At 31.8% G+C, this 23,421-nt stretch overlaps 1 protein-coding gene across 1 annotated transcript in view; it reads right to left on the bottom strand.

The window, feature by feature from the left end:
* Positions 1-23,421, bottom strand: part of LOC129216044 (intersectin-1-like) — a 178,647-nt gene that overhangs the window by 9,417 nt on the left and 145,809 nt on the right. Inside the window, exons 36-40 of the mRNA XM_054850189.1 lie at positions 21,457-21,597; positions 17,527-17,654; positions 16,561-16,643; positions 16,384-16,464; positions 6,422-6,595 (exon numbers count right to left, since the gene is read on the bottom strand). Coding sequence (XP_054706164.1) covers positions 6,422-6,595; positions 16,384-16,464; positions 16,561-16,643; positions 17,527-17,654; positions 21,457-21,597 — 607 coding nt within the window. The remainder of the gene's footprint in view (positions 1-6,421; positions 6,596-16,383; positions 16,465-16,560; positions 16,644-17,526; positions 17,655-21,456; positions 21,598-23,421) is intronic.

Raw genomic sequence — 23,421 nt, 5'->3', positions numbered from 1 at the left:
CAAGGATCAGTGTTAGGGCCTGTTTTGTTCATTGTTTTTAAGAACGATATTCACAAAAATATTTCTGGGAACATGAATTGTTTTGCTGATGATGTCAAAGTTATGGGGACTGTAGATAATGAAGAACAAGCAAAACAGCTGCAAGAGGATCTAGATCATATTACGGAGTGGGCTGATAAATGGGGTATGGCTGTTAATGTTGGGAAATGTCAAGTGCTACATTTAGGGCATGGAAATAAGTGTACAAGTTATTATTTGCAAGGTTCAGTCATTAGTCAGGCAGACAAAGTTACTGATCTGGGGGTCTTAATAAGTCAGGATTTAAAGTTTAGCCAACAGTGCAGCATTGCTAGTAACAAGGCCAATAAGATGCTTGGGTTTATCAATAGATCTATTTCAAACAAATCTAAAGAAGTTCTTCTGCCCTTATATAGAAGTTTGGTAAGGAATTTGGAGTATGCTGTTCAGTTTTGGTCTCCTTATCTTAAGAAAGACATTAATGTATTGGAAAGGGTTCAAAGGCGGGCTACAAGGCTAATAAATGGACTTTCCCACTTAGATTATGATTCCAGGCTTAGAAGGTTAAAAATGTACAGTCTGGAGCAAAGAAGAGACCGTGGGGACATGATTCAGTTGTTTAAATTTATTAAAATGAAAGATGTTACGGGGCTGAAGTTTAGCACTGAAAACAGGACAAGGGGTCATTGTTTTAAGCTATTTAAATCTCAGGCTAACATGGATATTAGGAAAAATTATTATTATAGCAGGGTAGTGGAACCTTGGAACAGTTACCGGAAGAGGTGGTAATGAGCAAGGGAGTAGATAGTTTTAAGAGGGCCATTGATCTTCACTGGGGATTGTAAATTGACTAGGACCAGTCTAGCTGGGCCCAGAGCCTGTTGCTGGTCGTCACTTTTGTATTTGTATTTGTATTAATTATACTTTTTTAAAACAAATAATTGGTGGAAAATTCGTAGGGAATCAAAGTACTTCATTTTGTAAGGAAAAAAATTTTTTTTTCTTCATTTGATCAATTTTCCCTGAATTTTTGTTATTTTTTCAAAATTCCCTGAAATTTCCCTGATTTTTCCCTGAGTGATAATGTTCCCTGACTTTTCCCTGATCTCCCTGATCTGTCGCCAACCTGTCTTAAATTTTGCGAATTATCCAGGGGAAATACCCCAATCACCGAACAACATCAAAAATCGCTTAAAATTGCATTTTTAGAGCTTTCATTTTGAAAAATTACTGGCCCTAATATTGCAAAATATGGCCTTATAGTCATGTTTTTAAGACTTGAATTTCAGAAAATATTCGGGCAAGGGTCCCTATATCGTCTTCCTCTAACATCATAAGCAATTAGGTTTTTTAAACTACACTTACAAAAGTTTTAAGTTGAATAGCCCCTGAATACAAAACACTGCTTTAATTTTTTGCACCATAATTTTGAAAACTTTACCGGGGAAGAGCTTCAAAACCTCTTTCCCGTAAAATGTTCAACGTTTGTCTAAAAGTGCGTTTTTGAATCTTCAATGTCGAAAGCAGGGGGGGGAGGGGAATTAAATTCAACTTATTTAAAAAAATTCAATCGGGAACAGCCCTTGAGCTCCATCTATTATCATATTGCCGATAAATATGGCATGAAATCACATTTTTCAAGTTTCGATTTCTAGAAATTCCACTGAGAACCCTGTACCTTTTGTCATACGAAGAAAGTCTAAAATTGCGTTTTTATAACTACAAGTTTCAACATTTTTCAGGGAGAGGCCCTGAATCCCCTTTCTTATCAGATCTAAATTTTTATTTTCTTTCTTGTGTGCCCTTTCCCCTCCCCCTAAAAACTTTTTTCTGGTTGTGTCACTGAACCAGATTATCATTTTGGGGTCATTCCATACAGATTCAACGGATGAGTTCGCTCGACCATTTTTAATTTTTTTGAAGCTCATATCCCAAAATGATGCATATGAATGATGTTTAAAACCACTTTTATTTTTTCTCTAACCTTAACCCTTGATTTTTTAGGGGTCATCAAAAGTGATTTTTGCAGTCAAAAATCGGACTTTTAGACCTTTTCATTTTGGCCAAAATCTATTTGAATTACATTTATGACAGTTAATTTTATGCTTTGATGTTAAAGTGCATAAGATGATAGTCTCACATGCTGAGTTACGTGGGTGTAACTTAATAATTAAAATAATGGCAACAGGTTAAAGTTCAAGGTCAAATGTAAAATTTTTGCTCATTTCAAAGGGTCATAACTCGCTTAGGGGACGAAAACACAAAATGAAATATGGCAAAAACTAATCACTGGAGTCACACTAATGAGAAAATATAGCTGTAATTGTGTGTTTGTTTACCCTTTATAAATTACAGCCCCTCAAAGATAAGAAAATTGACAAAAATGACATTTTTAGACCCCTGTAAACCAAAAGGGGATGGAATTAAAAATGAAATTTCTTGGCCAATTGAATATTTCATTCAAGTACTATACATTTTATATATATTGTTTTGTGTACTTGTTTTGTAAAAGAGATACAGGTCTTTGAAATTGAGCAATTTTGATAGTTAATTTACGCACTAAAACAGAAATAAAAAGTGTGAAAACTTCATTGCACTTTTTTAAATGGCCTATATAATATATTATACTGAAAAAAACATATTTTAAGTATAAAAAAACTATTTTAATTTGATAACTTAGAAGTATTTGGACATGAATGAGTAGTTCATACTTGATTGACAGCTTAAGTAGTTAATTTATAGACTATCTACACACACAAATTTTTAATACACACAATTATATGCTCTGTATATTAAAATATCTAAATTGCCTTAAACATATGCAAAAACATTATATATACAAAATTTAAATTTTAAAAAGTGCGTTTTTTATTTCTTGTTTTAGTGTAGTTTTGAAAAAATGAACTCACCTAGTAGTCCTATAGTTGTAATGGTGATTCAAGTATATGGCGTTTTAAAATGCTTTACCAAGGCACATTCATAATTTGATGCTTCAAAAATGTACTAGGAGCAAGTCAATGACAGGGGTTCTTAATTTAGTGATCAACACATGCTATGTAATAACTTTTTTGACAATAATGGGCATTTTCCTTTGATAGTCTTTTTAGTAATACACTATTCTTCATACCTATTGCTAGGGGACAATAATTTTAGTGATAATATTTAAATACGGTGGCATAAAGCAGTGATTAAATGTTGTATTGGGAATTTTATTTGCAGAGTCAAACCTTTCTTGCAGCATTTTTTCAGCTAGTTTAATATACTGAATGCTCACAAGGATACATGCAATGGTTAGTAGCAAAAATGCAGAAGGTATACATTTCTGTAGGAATTAAAATGTGATTTCTAGTAGTTCTTTGCAAGCTAGTCTTATAGTAGTATCAATTCTTTTTACGGTTCTTCTGATTCTATTACAATGTCCACTACCGTGTGATATTGCATAGAAATGCCATTCAGCTCTAAAGTTGACATCCGTTTCGTGATTACATAAATTAAGAAAGTTCTTTCTATTTTTGTTGTGTATTTGAGTAAAGTATTTCAGTACGCCACATGCTGTGTCACCACCAGAACTATAGTACTACTGTGTGAGTTCCTTTTTTTTAAACTACACTGAAGCAAGAAATGAAAAACTCACCTTTTTTTCCCTTTTAACTATGTAGATAATGCTTTTGCACGTGTTTAGGCAAGTTACATAATTTAATGTACAGAGCGTATGTGTGTATGTATTGAAAATTTGTGTGTGTAGATAGTCTATAAATTAACTACTTAAGCTGTCAATCATGTATGAATTACTCATTTATGTCCAAATATTTCTAAGTTATCAAATTAAAATAGTTTTTTTTTATACTTAAAATATGTTTTTTCAGTATAATATATTATATAGGCCATTTAAGAAAGTGCAATGAAGTTTTCACACTTTTTATTTCTGTTTTAGTGAGTAAATTAACTAGCAAAATTGCTCAATTTCAAAGACCTGTATCTTTTTTACAAACCAAATACACAAAACAATATATATAAAATGTATAGTACTTGAATGGAATATTCAATTGGCAAAGAAATTTCATTTTTAATTCCATCCCCTTTTGGTTTACAGGGGTCTAAAAATGTCATTTTTGTTAATTTTCTGATCTTTGAGGGGCTGTAATCTGTAAAGGGTAAACAAACGCACAATTACAGCTATATTTTCTCATTAGTGTGACTCCAGTGATTAGTTTTTGCCATATTTCATATTGCGTTTCCGTCCCCTAAGCTAGTTATGACCCTTTGAAATGAGCAAAAATTTTACATTTGACCTTGAACTTTAACCTGTTGCCATTATTTTAATTATTAAGTTAAACCCACGTAACTCAGCATGTGAGACTATCATCTTATGCACTTTAACATCAAAGCGTAAAATTAACTACCATAAATGTAATTCAAATAGATTTTGGCCAAAATGCAAAGGTCTAAAAGTCCCATTTTTGACTGCGAAAATCACTTTTGATGACCCCTAAAAAATCAAGGGTTAAGGTTAGAGAAAAAATAAAAGTGGTTTTAAACATCATTCATATGCATCTTTTTGGGATATGAGTTTCAAAAAGATTAAGAATGGTCGAGCGAACTCATCCATTGAATCTGTATGGAATGACCCTTTGGTTCAGGGCATAGGTCACTGATAACAGGGTGAATGAGGAATCTGTACACTGTACATATTCGTCATTCCTGGTATTCTGGAAAACAACTTCGGAAGAAAGAAATATCATTTCCGAAGTACTTAGAATTTCTTGATGCTTCTACAGTCCATGGAATTATTTGAGAATTAAAACCAACGAAACTTAGAAAAAGAAATCTGTACTTTAGGATTACAAAACGTAAGCACAACTGTTTGGTACCATTTTGATCGTATAAACTATACACACAACAAAAGAGGGTCAGCATATTTTTTGGGAGAGAAGTTTCATTTTTTTGAAACTTCTCCGGACGTATGTGCGCATTACTCTCTGTAGCTCGGTTCTGTTTAAACTGAATAACATACATTGCACAAAAAATTATTTCTTAAATTTATTCATTTAAATTTTGAAAAAGTATTTTTTTTTCATTATTTTAGTTGGATGGCAGAATATGAATCAAATAAATTTCCCTTGAAACCCCCACCCCTCCACTTTACGTGGCCAAGTTACGTCTCTGGGTGGAATCTTACATATATATAAAACACAGTCAACTTGTGATAACTCAAAGCCTTTTTCTTAAACATTCTTTTATCCCAAAGTTTTAAAGTTTTCAATGGGTACTAAACAATTGAGAAGGCTGTGAGAATTTCCCATAACTCAAAGGTTTTAGCAGATCTCTTGGGACTTTGAATTATCGAAAGCCTTCTATACTATGTCACTACTGACAATAAGTGATAAATCAGGGTTCTGGGAGGTAACTTTGAAGAGAGGATCTTTTTCTTTTTCAAATGTGTTTTATTTATTAACCCCTTAATGATCGGATAATTTTTCAAGAAAACGGTCATAAAAGTGTCTATTTTTTTATTTAAGAAAATGATATAAAAATAAAGTGTATGAACAACATGTGCATTCAATTTTTCATTTTCAATATTTTTTAGATTGTAATTTTAAAAAAATTTAAAATTTAATGAAAAGTCAACCAGCAAGCCCAAGCAAGCAGCGAAAATTTAAGAAATACTTCTTTTAAACATTAAAAAAGAATTTTATTAATATTTTGTGTAATATAAGTAAAGATAAGTAAATTTTTCTTGTGTGGTGAATTTCAAAGCTTGAGATACAGAGGCCAACGTCACAATCTAGTAAGTTAGTACCAAATTTCCTTTCTTCATCTCTGCAATTACATTTAAAATGGACTGGTGCTGCCATCTAGTGCATAAAGAGAGAAATAAAATGTATTCCGGGCAAAATAAATGAATTGATTTTAATAGTTTCGTTGCGTTAATATTGCACACCCTAGCACGGCACTATCACGGGAGCGAGAAATGGAGGTCGAAGCAGAAGTTTATTGCACATGTTCTGAACTTTTAAAATTTGTTCTCATTAAAAAAAAAAATGTTTTGTTTTCTACCTAATCTCAAAAATTCACTTCTAATAATTTAGGGTTTGATTAATTAGAGATGAAAACATGAATTACAAATGTATAAAAAAAAGCACAATAAAACTCTAATATCAAGCATATACGGCTCTGGAAAAAATTGAAATGACAGGCCTGATTCTTCTTATAAACTTAATAAACTGAACGTATGAATGAATCATATTTTACGTAATGGGAAAACATTTTTATTTTATACTTTGATCATAACTACTTTTAAAATGCAACAATTGAAAAAAAATATTTTAATACAAAAATTTGTTGTAAATTTCAAATTCATTTACTTTCAGATTTTCATTATTTATTTCTATTAATATCTTACCATTTGGAGAATACAAATCTCTGTCAAAAACTGATATGCATAAGACATCCTGATGCAAATTTTTGACAAGAAACTGCATGGATGCATTCCATCTGGGGTTCAAAGTATTTTGCATTACTCTTGTTTTATGCTCCTGTGAGCCCATATTGACTTCACAGTATGGATTGCTTTGACCTGAAAAGTAAATAGAAATGCAAAAAATTAAGAAATCAAACATGTTACAAAGGATGCATTGTTTCTGAATCACACAAAATATATGAGATGGACATATAAAACTGAAGTAGAAAAATAACTTATTTTTAAATAATAAGTGTTAAAATTACATATAATGAAAAATTAATGCAAAAAATTAGGAGGTAAAGAGATTTTTTAAAATGCAAATAGGGATTTCTCAAATTAAACTTGTATCGGATGTGACATTTGGCATTCTGAAATCCGGCAGAGCACGAAATCTGAAAAATGAGATTACTATTATTATTATAATTAATTACAACTTTTAGGTTTAAAAAAGTTCTTTATTAATTTGCAGAAGTTTGTTTTCTGTAATAAGTAATAATAAATATTCCTTGCAGCAGGTAAAAATTTAGAAAGTTCAAAGAAAAATTTGGAACGTCTTTACCAAATTTTTAGAGAAATAAAAGTTTTGGAAAGAAGGAAAATGGATTAAACATGTTTGAAAAAGTTGTCAATGGTTGAAAAATCTAGTCTATGCTCAAGTGCTACTGCTAAAAATAAAGAAAAAAAATGTTTAAACAATGATCGGGTAAATACAATTTTTCATACTCGTGTGCGAAAAGGTTTCGTTTTGCTGATAATTTTACTGCAGAGATTTTATTTTGGAAATTCTAATCACTGAAAAATCTTTTTTCTAGAGAATTTCATTGTTTCGATAAAAATTTAAGATATACTTATTTCATTAAAGAGTTTGGGGGAAGGCATCAAAACTTGGGAGTTTTCTGAACCAGTTGGGAGAGTTGGCAGCTATCAGTGGCGTAGTCAGGGGGGGGGGGGGGATCATAACTCCTTCCTCCATGAAGCAACAAAAATATTCATATGAACACACATGTAACTGCCTAAAACTGCACTTTTTTTGGTCTTTAATTTCAAAAAATTTCATATGAATCACCCTAAGAAATATTTCTCCCTACATGGCATAAGGAGGCCACTGGCAGCTATGATACATGTTTAAAATTTTATCTTCCTAAAACAGCCTATTGAAAATCTTTTGAAATCAATATCAGAAAGTCAAATCACTACCAATTGTAATCATAGCTAAGAAATATAGAGCATGTCAGTTAATGAAAAACTGGAATGATATAGTTGAACAGAGGAAAGGATTTTTTTTTTAACTTAATGATATTTTAATCAAATTAATTTTTTTTCTCTCCAAAACTAACAGTGAAAGTAACCAAAACCATAATAGTATTTGGAAAATATAAGCTTAGCTTTACAGAATTAATTACAAAATTTAAAAAAAAAGCTAAATACTAACTGTACAAGTGATGTCACTGCCATAATAAGCTTTCCATTCTCTGATGGTCTTGTTATTTCAATTACAGGAGCTGCTTTGAGGCAGCCATGTGAAAAACTTTATAAATATCACTTTAGTGAGTCAGTTTGCAACCATATTTTTCATCAAACACAATGTGATTTTTTACATGATTAGTTCAGTGCTAAAATTTCCATAGTTTCTTAAAAATAATCTAGAGATGAAAGAAAATTTAAAATACTTTCAGCTGCACTGAAATATGTTATCACTTTCTGGTTACATTGTGCTTACATGAGTATCCAATTCTAAGGATAAACTTTTCTTTAATTTGTATGACATTTAAAATTAAAAACCTGAATTTTTAAAACCACTAGTATGTAATAAAAAATGTCCTACATTTAGGTTTCCTTCAAAAAATGTTCACTGAGAGCCCTTGAACCTATCTCTACTCCAATATCATCTAAGATCGTCTAAAATTGAGGTTTTGAAACTTCAATTCAGAAAAAAATCCCGAAGAAAGTTTTCAAGATTTGAATTTTGGGGAAGAGTTTCCTTTCTCCTTACGGCATTGAAGATTATGTAAAATTGAATTTTTAGAATTTTAATATCGTAAATATACCTGAAGAAAGTTCCTGTACCTAGGCTCAAGGAGGGGGTGATTGTCCCCACCATCCCTCCCTTGTATCTGTCCTTGATTTAGCATGTTAGCATCAATTGGAAGAACGAAATTTTTTTGTGTCCGATAGAATTTGTTTTGTACTTTCAAGTAGTATAGAACTCAAAATATAACCTTATTAGCAAATTTTAAATACAATCTAAGCCTTTATTCCCTCGATTAGTAACAATCATTGTTGGCCAACCAGAAAAGAGAGCTCACTGGTTTCAAAATTTTTATGTTTGCCAGTTTCTATTTATTAGCGAATTAAATTCTGCTTTTGCGACTAGCAAATTTTACTAGTTGTGATTATGTTTCCTTTTACATTTTTGCCATGCTATCTATAGAAATTTTAAATGTATTTAAATTTTATATGTGTTCCCGCAAAGTTAATTTTAGTATAAGGTCAGGAATCAGGGTCAGGGTTTTCAAAATATTAGTTCTTGTGATACAATTTGATTATTTTTTTATTTTTCTCTGGTCAGTGTTATGAAAACTACCTGAAAATTGACCTGTTTTAACAGCATCTGTATCAAAAACATTATTACCAAACTTGGAAAAGAAAAACCAACATGTCCTAGAAGCTACTTTAATAGGACTCGACCGATGCATCGGCACCGATTGTTCAACAATTTATCCATCGGCATCGGCGGCCGATGCTAAATTGCAGGAAACATCGGCCCATCGGCCTTAAAAACATCGAAAAGCCGATGGAACTGGCCGATGTTTTTGAAAAAAAAAAGGACCTTTGATGTTTTACTTTTTAATACAAAGTAAAGGTTGTTTTCATATAAAATTGTTTACTAAATTTCAATATGAATTTCTATTTTAGTCACCCCTGAAAGAGTTTTTAACACTGCATTCAAGTACCAAACAAGTTTATTATTGAGTTGTTCCTTGCTGCTGGATGTACATTAGGGTGGGCCGAAAAAACTTTTTTTTGGAAATCTGTTTTTGGATAGTGCGGAAAAGTTGCTATATGGGCCCGTTATTACCCATAAAAAATTTCGCTAAATTTCTTTAATATTTAGCCGGCGCTATTTTACCTTGAAAAACTGAAAAAAAAGGGCAAAAATGCACTTATTTCAAAAAAAAAAAAAAAAAAAGGTGGGGGTCGAAAATAAAAGTTTGAAGCTATTTTCAGCAAACATTAGAAGTATCTGTCAGTGAATTAGTTGAAATCCTCAAAGACTTTTATACATTTCATAGAATATTTAGCTACGCTCCTTTAAGACTAAAACACTGGAAAAATGAAAAAAAAAAAAAAAATTAAAAGTAGTTTCGAAATAAGTAAGTACTGAAATGTTACGCAATACGTTACTTAGAAAAAACAGTGAAAATTCAATCAATTTTATGCGACATTTGTACGCCAATTTTAAAAAATGCACACACTCAAATAAAAAATAGTTACATAAGATGCTAATTTTTTAATCTTCGGTTCCAATTGTTTCTCCTGGATAATAAACGGCGCTCAACTACTTCTATTATTCCTAAGATTATTTTATAACTATTTTATATATATTTGACAAATAGAGCCCTTGAGTATTAAAAAAATGTGAATCCTCTGAAGTCCTTTTAAACTAATTAATGAATTGAAAGCAAGTATTCTTCTTTTTCTCAAGCCATTTCTTCCTCTCGACTTTATAACCCACTTAAGAGACAAAACCCCCCGACAAGAAATGCTGTAATTCTACACCTCCATAGCTGGGAATTAAGCAATTAAAGGGGTTCTCTCTTGTGTGCAATGTCCCCAATGAGTTGCCACTGAGGCATCTTATACTGGAATTGGACGGTTGCTCAAAGTGGCCACATTCATATTCTGGAGCTATCGAACAACTTCTTAGAGATTGTGAAAAAAATCCGGTGGTCAAATTTGATAAAATTGACTGCAATCTTCTGGTTTTGAACATGGAAAATATAAAAAAATTAAGTACTGAACAACAATATTTGTATAGAATCTGTCTTGCCATAAAAGATGGTAGTTGTCCTTCAAGCGTGGCTGACAGTAGCCCAGGCAAACTCAGTCAGTCATGCGCGATGACTAACAACTACAAACCGTTTGTTACGCTTGCATATAGGCACTCCAACTCCATCAGAAAACTTTACAATGCTTGTAAAGTATGTAATTTTAGTTTATGCTCCAATGTGGTTTGAAATAAAAATGAAACCGAACTGCCAGTACCGCGCCCAACATTTTTGGAAAATGATTTCTCTTGCAAGGCAGTTTCCAGACAACGTTATGGAGATAATTTTTAAAGTTCTGCATATTTCGCTCATCCTGAACAGCTACTGTTGACAATGTTGTTTGACTCAAGAAAATACATTCGATAATTAGCGGTTAGGCGCATTCTGAACTCCAGAAATAAGAAGACGAAGAGCTCGGATGGTGTACGATTTTTTGAGCGTCCTAAACTCAATTTTGAAGCCGTTGATTATGTTGATTTAGTTGATTGGGCAAACTGTGTTGTAACAGAGCCACCTCTTACAATGCATCTAAAAGACCAACAATGGAAAGAAATGTGCAAAGAACATTCTACAGAGTTTACTTTCGAGAAATTTCCCTGTCACACGCAAGCTGTGAAACGTTGTGTGAAACTAATAACCGAAGCTGCAATAAAAGTTCGTGGTGAAACTGCACGAGATGGATACATTCGTGCTAAACTTCAAGCTAGGAAAGATCTTCCATCAGTTGATGACAAGGGACAATATTATTCCAAAAAATAATATTCATTATGCATGAGGTATTATAAATCAAATTTGAAGATTTCTTTTTTAAAATTTTTATTATCTATATATGTAGTTCTCGAAAATGTATGATACTATTGCATGATAATATTTACTATGATTAATGGCGCTATTTAATTCATTAGTCTATGATTTAATTTTGAAAAATGATTTCCACATTGGTTTTTAAAGAAATTCAATATTTTTTCATTTTTTTCCAATTTTTGATGTCGGAAAGGAGCGGTTAAGTGCTCATTAAAATCAATGAAACATTTTATGGGCTCGAATTGGCTCATTATATAACATTTTCGGTGCATTCCAGCAAAATATTTGAAATTTATTTTTTAAAAAAAATTTCGACAAAAATTCATTTTTCTCTTTTTTTTCGGTTTTTCAGGGTCAAATAGCGCCGGCTAGATATTTTTTAATATCCAAGAAATTTTTTGTGAGTGCTAACTAGCTCACTACGCAACTTTTGCGCGCTATCCAAAAATTGATTTCGAAAAAAAAATTTTTTCGGCTTATTTCGGCCCACCCTAATGTACATATGTACCTCTCATAAGTCATAACTCAAAAATCGTAAGCTGTAGAAGGATAATTTTCGCATGTGGGGTGTGCACTTCCAGTTGTGCACTTCCCTTTTTGTTTTCGATCGGGTGTTCTGAAAAGCCTGTTTACTCATTTTTTGTGGCTATTAATTACTTATTTCAATGCAAACCTAATATAGCGTCTCAGACTGACGATCATTTGGTAATATATTGCCGAATTGGACACCTTGGAAACAAATATGAGATGGCAAAACCGGTTTTTGTGTCATTTTGTTAGATTCCGGTTGAGCCGACGGTAATTCTTAATTTTTCGATATCTATATACATAAATGGCTACTTCTGTGGGGATGTCAGGGGTAAACTTCAAAACTACTGGACAGGTTTTAACCATTTTTTCACCATAGATAGCTACATCATCAGGGAGCATTTTAGGCTATAATTTATTCCTTAAAAACTTAGTTTTAAAAAGTTATGGTAGAAAACATTAAATTTCATGTAATTTCCCCATGTTATGATTAAATATAAAACCCATTGTTAGGAAAATTCGTTGCCTAACAACAGCAATATTAAAAGTAATCACAATGAAAATTTTGAATCAAGGCTTCTCCGGAGCAAGCATGACATTTATTGCTTTCTTAGGAGTTGTATCCTCATCTTTATATATAAACTAGCTGTACCCGACGCGCGTTGCTACGCCAACAAAAAAATACATCATTATACTGATTTTCATGACAATCGGTTGAACGGGGCAGAAGTTGCTATTCTGCAGTGCCACCTGGTGGTGAGTGGCTTCAATGAGCATATTATGCACCTTCTCCGTGGAAAAATACACATATATAGCAATTTTCATAATAATCGGTCCAGGTATCAAGTGAAGCCGTGACTATACTCAAATTTTGTACTCACCCTGTTTGCAAGATCAATCAATCGCTAAAAATTTCAAATAGAAAAAGTTTTAAATCCCCCCGTTGCATGAAAAGCCATAAAACAGTAAAGAAAGAATTTATTTGTTCAAACTCAAGAAAAATGGCAACAGTTAACTTCTTATCAATGAGATCTTTCACGCGAATTAATTTCTGCAGCCTTTTATTTTATTTGTTTTTATACAATGAATTGTGACTTAAATTGGAATAAAAAAGGAACTATCGATCGGATTTTTTTCGAACTGGTCTATAAACATTCCCAGTACCAAACATAACAAACGGTGAAAGTTTCAGCCAAATCTGCCGGGTAGTTTTTGAGTTCATGGATGACATACAGACAAACATTCATTTATATATATATATATATATATATATATATATATATATATGGCTGCTTCTATGGGGATGTCCGGGGGTAAACTTCAAAAGTACTGGACGGATTTTAATAATTTTTTCACCATATATAGCTATATTATCCGGGAGCAACTTAGGCTACAATTTATTCCTTATAAACTTAGTTTTAAAAAGTTATGGTGGAAAACAGTAAATTTCATATAATTTCCCCATTAAATGATTAAATTCGCAACTCCAATAAACTATAGGGGGCACAGCAGCCACTGTCTAATGGCGGATGAAAAAGGCAAAACAAAAAAATACCGTAAAACTTGCTTTGACGCGTAGTGAATGACATTAATTTTTCATCGTGTTTGTGAGAAGCCTTCTTTTCTATTCTTCTGAAATTACATTACACCACAAATTGCTAGAAGCCTGTAGTTTACCCCAAAGAAAACACGTGGAATGGAATGTCTTACCTTTTTCTTTAGCATTGGTTTTTCACCGCAAGGTAGCGTATTCGAGCTCTGGAGTCGCGAATATAAAACCCATTGTTACAAAAATTCGTTGCCTAACAACAGCAATATTAAAAGTAATCATAATGAAAATTTTGAATCAAGGTTTCTCCGGAGCAAACATGAGTTTAAAGTCATTTAAACTTTTGGAAACTCTACTTTTTGCACCCTTAAAGAAACCTAGTAGAGAGCTTTTTTTTTTGTGTGTGTACTATTTAATTAAATAAAGCGCACGGTTTTTTTTAGTGATCTTTGTTTTTGTTAGTTCGTATTTTGGAAATTCTTCAAATTTTTATATGCTTAAATTCGTGCTTTCGTTTCTAAATTAATATTTGTTCGTTCTTTATACTTATTGCTATTTTACTTTTATGGGTAAGGAAGAAGCTCAATTTTTAACCACGTCAAAGCGATGTGTTTTGAGTTCTTTCAGTTAAAACAGAAAACGAAAGAAAGTAGCGATTGTTTCCCGCAATTATGACTGACCCAGGCAACGCCGGGTATTTTTGATAATTTGTAATATAAATCACAGTAATGCAGTCTTTTCTGTATCGCTTCGGCGGAGTTACAAGTTTGGGGCCCGTTGAAATACATTTTGAGGCTCTATTTCCCTATCACAGAAGTTGTAAAACATTTATCACAAGCATTTTTCTAACTCCTACGGTGCCACTATGGTTATGGTGCCTCTCACGCAATTGCAACATTTGCTAAATTTTAAATCCGCCACTGCACGTCAAAACAAACTCGGTTGCAAGTTTTAAAAGGTTTTTTCTGGCCATGTTTATGATTATTTTGAACTCTATTTTTTACGACTATTTTTTCAATTTTCGAGAACACTTGCGTGCCTTTCCTCCCACTCCCTCAATTTTTGAAATTAAACTCTAGTTGTACTTTTGAGTTGTTTAAAACTAACACCATTCATAAAATTAGAGATTTTTTTCAAAAACTTTATCTATTGTTTAGAAAGAATTTAGAGCATTAATGTTAGAAATTGATTAAAGACGTTTTGAATGGTGAAATTATTCGGAAATCGAAGAGACTTTTGAATTTTTTTTTTGGAAGTGCTGAAATAGATTCAGAAACTCTTCCAATGCGTTGGTTTTAGCAGTTCTGTACTAAAAAAAATTAGGCCAAGGTTGGGGCCGAAGTGTGTGTTACTGCAAAATCAGAGGGTGACCCCCCCCCCCCATTTTGTAATGCGCCACCTTTTTTGCGATCGATTTTTTTTCTGTCGTAAGTAACTATTTTAATGTATTTATATAAAATCAATGAATAACTTATTTTCGCTTCTTATGGAAAAGTTTCAAGGTTTTTCTATTATGTAATTTTTTAAATTTCAGAAAATTATTGTTATAGTGAACAATTTAATTTGAACATGTTTGTAAAGCTTCATAAAAGATCAAACAATCAACAGATGCAAACAACAGATCAAGTAGTATATGTATTCAGTTATTAACTTGGTGTAAATATTGAGTTTGTTTATTGTAGCAGCATTTTGAGAACCTTGCTCTTTTCATGGCTTTTTCTTTTTCAGCAAAATTTATGTCAATGTTTTAGTTTTCTGAAAAATGCAAAATTTTCTATTCATAAATTTTAAATAAGTATAAAAATATTCCTATTATGATTTAATATTGTAATTTATCTGTTACCTTTTTTGTTTAATTTGATGACTAAAAAATGTCTACGTGCAATCTTTCCACTTTATTTGCGTAATTTGTTGAAGGTTTCATTGTTTTATTATTATTATTATTATTTTTTTTTTTTGGAATAATTAAACAACATAGTTTAATGTTTTTTAACTATGTTTAGTGTTCCTAAATCCATACATCATTACAATCTTTTTCTGAAATCTTAGTTATATGTTCAACTTGTATATATATAGGTGACTACTTTGTAGATCGATGTGCTTCGGTAATGTGAACTATTCAGGGTAAGGTTTTATACAACTTGTCCTCTAACTTTTAGATTATAATACGTACATATGAGTTTTCAACTTACTATTTCATAAAGTTTTTGAGTGACGCAAGTTTACGCGCATGAAGACATCACTAGAGAATTTGCGATAATTAACTGAGGAGGCGTTCAAAATGGATATTTCGGTCATCTATATGTTCTTAGGTACATATGCATGTACAGCAGATGTGCCGAAAAAACTTGTGAAGTTTAAATTGGGTGATCGTAAAATAGAAATTTAGGTCAAAATCTGATTTTTTTTTGTGATTACAATTCCTTATTCGTAGAACGGAAGTAAAGTGAAATGAATCAACGATCTTTTAAATCCCTGACAATTTTATCAATTTATTTCTGTTTGATTTTTTTTTTTTTTTTGCCATCGGCCATCGGCAAACGGCCATTTGGAGGAAAACAATCGGCCATCTTTGAACAATCGGCCAACAATCGGCATCGGCCCATCGGCCAAAAAATGCCATTGGTCGAGCCCTATACTTTAATCTTCTATGTTCAAGGTGAAAATTGGTTTAAAATATTCTCAAAAAATATAGCTTTAAATTTGAGCTATTGAAGTTTCTCTTCTTTTGAAATATTTCTATATCAGTTTCATTCAAAACATATTTAACACCATGTTGACATCAAAAGGATGTCATTTTGCATTTTAAAAATCTTAGTTACTAATTATCTAATTACTGAGAGAAAGAGTTCAAGAAGTTACACACACACACACATATATATTCTAACAGTAGGATTACTTTTAAATAGTTTACACTATTCCACTGTAAGTCAAACACTGGTATTAAATAATTAATGAATATTGGTTCATACCATTTGAGCATGCTCTCAGATTCATAGCTTCAACAACTACAACTAATAATCTACCCACACCTTGTATAGCTTGAGATCTCACTGCAACAGAAAAGTAAGAAAATGGTTAATAAATAAAACTAATATTCACATAAAATCATAAAGAGCCAACGAATCAAAGGCACAAATAATACTTACTTATTCTTTGATTATTTAAGTTTTTCTTCTCAACTTCAGAAAAGTTACTAGCAGCTAGCTCAATTTTCTTCAACCATAATTGCCTACAATATTGAGGCATAAAGTACTTAATAAAATGAAACTGGTAATTAAAAGTATTCCCCAAAGCATTACAACAAAAACACATTGAAACTCCAACACTCTGAATGAATTCAGGATTAGTGTAATTTAGGTATGAGGAAATTTAAAAGATTAAATAAAGTGCATGCAATTAAAGGGGAGGGAGATTTTATTTATATAAGAAAAGAAAGCAACATCTTTGATTTTTTAAAAATAAAACTTAATACCATGAACAATCTCTCTCCTAACAGTTACCATGAACAGTTATCTCTTCTAAATGTACTAACAAGATTTCCCAATTCTAAAAACCAGTGTTTTTTTTTTTTTTTTACAAATACATTTGCAGGTGATTATTTATATTACACTAACTTTTTTTTACAATTTTTTCACCTATTTTGTGATTTCAAACTAACTTTTTTCAATCCCTACTAGGATAGCAACCCAGTTTATTTACCAAAGAATTAGATCACAGATAAATAATTGATGTGTAATTAAAATTTCATGTACACACTTTGGTGCTTTACTAAGTCTTTACTTAAGCATAAATAGATGTATAATCTCCATTTTATCTACTGATGGAAACAATATCTGTGATCTCAAAATAATTGAATGTGTTTTTTGAAACATTATACAATCGGCTCATAAAGCCAAAAGGGACAGAAAAAAAATCGTTATGGCTGTAATTTCAATATAAAAAGTTTAAAAAATACAGCATAGAACCTGAAGGGGAATTGAAGCTATTCGTTACAGTCATGAATTTGTAATACACCGCTTCACTATAAATCGGCGTGACTGCATTTACAAATTTTTGATTCAAATACAGTGAATAATTTTTGTGTACAGGATATAAAGAATACCATTACTGACCTTTCAGTTGTGGTTGAAGCACGGAAATGAATTCGTTCTGACTCAGAATAGCAGACAAAAAAGGTTGTATCGTCTTGATTATTTTCAACATCAGTGCACTTTACTGAGACTCCGTTCAAAAATATTGGCTGCAACAGAAACCATTTGCTGCTTTATCAAACTATTAAACAAACTTTTATTAGGAGTGAACATCATGAAGATTTCTTCATAAGTGTAAAGGTAAAATTGTAAGACAACTATAAAACATTTTAAACTCGTGTCAGTTTTCAGATATTATTATCTTTTAGATTGATTTTTAAAGTTTTTACAGGTGCAGAAAGATTTTATTTTGAAAATGAATGTAAATTCTACTCCTTCATCAGTTGATTTTTTCTTTGCCAATTCTAAAAAACTGATTATTTCTTGAATTCAAAGTTCAAACTTAGTCGTGTAGAAATTAAGCTCTCTTCAACAAGTTTAATGATTGCATGATAATCATTTACAGGAGGGGGGGGGGGAATGCTGATATGCATTTACCTGATATATAAACCAGCAAAACCAATACATAAACTTCCATCATTTAAGATGTATTAGCTCTAATTCTCTACAAAGTGCAACAACATTGTAAGTTTTTGCCAAATTGAATTTCAGAATACAAAGCTTTTCTTACAAAATACGTTTAAATATTTGACCTTTTTTTAAAGAGCAATCGACTTTTTCAAACCTGCAGACATAAAATCAACATATGAGGTTGTTACGAAAGGAAGTAAATTATTTTCCAAAAGTGTTGGCAACCTTAATTTGCATTAGGTTTTTTTCATTCGTTCATTCCTTCTTGCAACAAGATCGCGTCAGCAGAATATGCAAATTACCGGTAGCATTTAAGCTCCCGGCACTTTGCTTCATTCTCTTCCCTTTTCAATTTGCAACCCAAGTCAGACTTGGTTGTTGCTTTCGGCTGCTCAGTTGAGTCTGTCCGTTTTTGCCGATAGTTTCGGCTTACTGCTCTTGATATGAATATTATAGCTCAGTATGTTTAACGTTTCATACTTTGACTTAGAATGTTAGATTCAGAAGTCATTTAAAGTATTATGAGCAACTTAATAATGTAAAGAGCGTATTCTCAATATTTCCTTTAACATGTCATTGTATATATCATAGCCATAATAAACAAGTTACTTTTTAAATTTGGCTCTTCATGCTGTTGCACAAGATAAATATGTTTTTTCAAGAAGTATCATACGTCCTGGTTGAGCTTCCACTTAAAGTTAATAAGCTGAGCACTTTTAAAAGCTCACAGTTTAACAAATCGGTTATGGGCCGTTTGCCCAACCTGACGAGATGGTATGCGTAAATTCTTAAATTTTTTTTCAACATCGAACGTGATACAGAAGTCTATCAGACGGCGGGCCAGATAATTATTTTTCTCAACATGGAAATCTCGAAATTAAATAGGGAAAATTATTCCACATGGCTAAACGATATGAAAGCCTTGTTAATGAGCAAAAATTGCTGGAGATTAGTTACCGAAGTTGAAAAAGAGCCAGGTAAAGATTCACCGCAAACTTCAGACTTTTGTAAACGCAGAGACAAAGCATATAGTTTAATCTATTTGCACATATCTGATGAATACAAGAATTTGATAAATCAGATTGATGATCCTTCTCAAGCATGGAAGAAATTAGAACTGCATTTCCGACCAGACTCTCGTGCATGAATTATTGATTTGACAGATCAGTTTTTCAATTGTCACATTGAGTTAGGTGAAGAGGTTGATATCTATGCAAGTCGACTAAAAACTCTTATCAAACAGTTAGAGGATTTGGGAAAACCTATCCCGTCATATTATCAGTCTTTCCAGTTGATTCGTTACTTGCCTGCTGAATTTGGGCAGATTGTACAGTCAATTTACAGATGGAAAGAAGATGAATTTACGTTTGATAAAATTTTGACTGAATTACTTGCTGAAGAATCTCGTTTAAAATTAGTGCAAAAGGACTCTGAGTCATCGGCTATAGCTTTTCAAACTTCCATTAAAGCGGGACAGAAAAACAAAATAAAATGTAGTTTTTGCGGGAAATGCGGCCATACGAAAGCGAGATGCTTCAAAAGAAAGAAGCAAGAATCGATTTTTGTTTGCAGTGTCTGGTTCCCATGCCGGGAATCGAACCCGGGCCGCCTGGGTGAAAGCCAGGAATCCTAACAATATTTCGCGGATATTTTTACAAAACCTTTGAACAAAATTAAGTTAAACTTTTTCAGAAGAAATTTTTTAAAATGAAAAAAAAAAAAAAATGCGAAGTCCAATTACATTTCCATGTGTACTTTGGCAAATTTTTTTGTAAAAATGTTCATACTTTGTTACTGACTGTTGTCATTTGTTTTCATGTATCTGGAAATTCTGGAGCGTTTAAACGCAACAGCACGAGTAGGACTTTTGATGTTGTCATTCCCAATATAATATTGATGTCCTCTGGATCCTTCAAAGTTCGCTGGAGCCGATGCGGGTCAACAGATCAACTTGTTTGATTTTTTTGAAAAAAAAAAAAGAAAAAGTGCTGTTCTAAGGACTTTAATTTTTGCAGTGCCAGAATTTCAAGTCAAGATGCTGAAATGAAATATTTTAATTTAAATTGTTATTTTTATTGCATTATGTTCTGATACGATCTTGATTGCAAGAGGCGGGCCATTGTTACGAAAGGAAGTAAATTATTTTCCAAAAGTGTTGGCAACCTTAATTTGCATTAGGTTTTTTTCATTCGTTCATTCCTTCTTGCAACAAGATCGCGTCAGCAGAATATGCAAATTACCGGTAGCATTTAAGCTCCCGGCACTTTGCTTCATTCTCTTCCCTTTTCAATTTGCAACCCAAGTCAGACTTGGTTGTTGCTTTCGGCTGCTCAGTTGAGTCTGTCCGTTTTTGCCGATAGTTTCGGCTTACTGCTCTTGATATGAATATTATAGCTCAGTATGTTTAACGTTTCATACTTTGACTTAGAATGTTAGATTCAGAAGTCATTTAAAGTATTATGAGCAACTTAATAATGTAAAGAGCGTATTCTCAATATTTCCTTTAACATGTCATTGTATATATCATAGCCATAATAAACAAGTTACTTTTTAAATTTGGCTCTTCATGCTGTTGCACAAGATAAATATGTTTTTTCAAGAAGTATCATACGTCCTGGTTGAGCTTCCACTTAAAGTTAATAAGCTAAGCACTTTTAAAAGCTCACAGTTTAACAGAGGTAGTGAGAAGCAAAGGGATGTAAGCGGCAAAATTAAAAATTTGGAGATAACCAGTACAAATGGTAGGTGAACCTCTCCTCTGTCTTGGGGCAAGAGATTGTACTAGTAACCCTGGTAGGTGTTGCTGCACAGCATGATTTAGAAAAAAATTTCAATGAAAGTCGATCTAGGATCTGATCTTTAAACGTGTTTTACTCGAAACTTAAAATAGTCCACGTGCATCCCTTTGCTTCTCACTTCCTCAAATGATTTCAAATGTAAGCAATGGACTACAGTGGCGGAGTTACCTTGTTGCAACTGTGAGGGGCATTCATTAATTCATGTATTTTGCAATATTTACAGTGGAGTTTCAACTTATTTAACAAAACATACAATATGAGTACACTCTTATGTGACAGCTTTTCAATACAACATATTATAAATAAACCATCAATCACTTACTAAGCAATAAAAGAAATTTAAATGAAATATTAATAATGTTAATAAAAAAATAAATAATAATAAGTAACTGCCATAACAAATTTTATTTTCATAAACTCGGGAAAAATTCATATGAGACCCATACCAAAGCAACCCAGTAGGTATCAAATGTACTTACAACTAATTTAGTCAGTTAGTTGAAAAATTAGAAAAATATAAACAATAGGCGAATGAATTAATGAAACAAATAACCATTAAATAAAATTTTTGCTAAAAACTTACTTTTTTGTACATTTTATACAGTGAACTCATAGCTCTTTCAGATGTAAAGACGTTTGTGATTTTCCCCAGCTCTTTAAATGGTTGTGTTAGAAGCAAGAAATCATTGAAGAGAAAAGCCATCAGTTCTTTATTGCTTTTAGCCTTTATAAACATATAAAAACATAGCATTAATAATTAACTAAAAAATTATAAATAAAAACAAATTATGAAAACTAATCAACAATAAACAATGATATAACCCCCTTGTTAAGCATCCCTGGAACCAGTATTTTCAACTAAGAAAAAATGAAGTTTAAACTGTGAATATTAATTTTAGAAACAAAACATTGCTCAAAACTTGGTATCTATATAGATGAATTTCTGCATGGCTTTTATTTTTGCACCACTTTAAAGTTTAAAAATAGTGAAACATTTTTATGTTATAGTTTTACTGTACTGATTACCTTAATTTCTGTTTTAAGTGGGTCATTCCAAACAGATTCAACGGATGAGTGCGCTCGTCCATTTTTAATTTTTTTGAAACTCATATCCAAAAACGATGCATATGAATGATGTTTAAAACCACTTTTATTTTTTCTTTAACCTTAACCCTTGATTTTTTAGGGGTCATCAAAAGTGATTTTCGCAGTCAAAAATGGGACTTTTAGATCTTTGCATTTTGGCCAAAATCTATTTGAATTACATTTATGGCAGTTAATTTTATGCTTTGATGTTAAAGTGCATAAGATGATAGTCTCACATGCTGAGTTACGTGGCTGTAACTTAATAATTAAAATAATGGCAACAGGTTAAAGTTCAAGGTCAAGTGTAAAAGTTTTACGCATTTTAAAGGGTCATAACTCGCTTAGGGGACGGAAACACAAAATTAAATATGGCGAAAACTAATCACTGAAGTCACACTAATGAGAAAATATAGCTGTAATTTTGTGTTTGTTTACCCTTTACAAATTACAGCCCCTCAAAGATCAGAAAATCGAGAAAAATGACATTTTTAGACCCCTGTAAATCAAAAGGGGATGGAATTAAAAATAAAATTTCTTGGCCAATTGAATATTCCATTCAAGTACTATACATGTTATATATATCGTTTTGTGTATTTGGTTTGTAAAAAAGATACAGGTCTTTGAAATTGAGCAATTTTGATAGTTAATTTACGCACTAAAACAGAAATAAAAAGTGTGAAATCTTCATTTAACTTTCTTAAATGGCCCCTATATAATATATTATACCTAAAAAACATATTTTAAGTATAAAAAAAAAACTATTTTAATTTGATAACTTAGAAATATTTGGACATGAATGAGTAGTTCATACTTGATTGATAGCTTAAGTAGTTCATTTATAGACTACTTAATATATCTACACACACAAATTTTCAATACACACAATTATATGCTCTGTATATTAACATATCCAAATTGCCTTAAACAAATGCAAAAACATTATACATACAAAATTTAAATTTTAAAAAGTGCATTTTTTATTTCTTACTAGCTTTACCCGACGCGCATTGCTACACCAACAAAAAAATATAATGTTTAGTAGCAAAAATGCAAAAGGTATACATTTCTGTAGGAATTAAAATGAGACTTCTGGTAGTTCTTTGCAAGCTAGTCTTAGTAGTATCAGTTCTTTTTACGGTTACAATGTCCATTACCGTGTGATATTGCATAGAAATGCCATTCAGCTCTCAAGTTGACATCCGTTTCGTGATTACATAAATTAAGAAAGTTCTTTCTATTTTTGTTGTGTATTTGAGTAAGGTATTTCAGTACGCCACATGCTGTGTCACCACCAGAACTATAGTACTACTGTGTGCGTTCATTTTCTTAAAACTACACTGAAGCAAGAAATGAAAAACGCACCTTTTTTTCCCTTTCAACTATGTCGATAATGCTTTTGCACGTGTTTAGGCAAGTTACATAAGTTAATGTACAGAGCATATGTTTGTTTGTATTGAAAATT

Source organism: Uloborus diversus, chromosome 2 (genome assembly GCF_026930045.1).
Source record: "Uloborus diversus isolate 005 chromosome 2, Udiv.v.3.1, whole genome shotgun sequence".
Lineage (NCBI taxonomy): Eukaryota > Metazoa > Arthropoda > Arachnida > Araneae > Uloboridae > Uloborus > Uloborus diversus.
The sequence above is the reverse complement of the archived record's forward strand: the minus strand, read 5'-3'. Positions and strand labels throughout refer to the sequence as shown.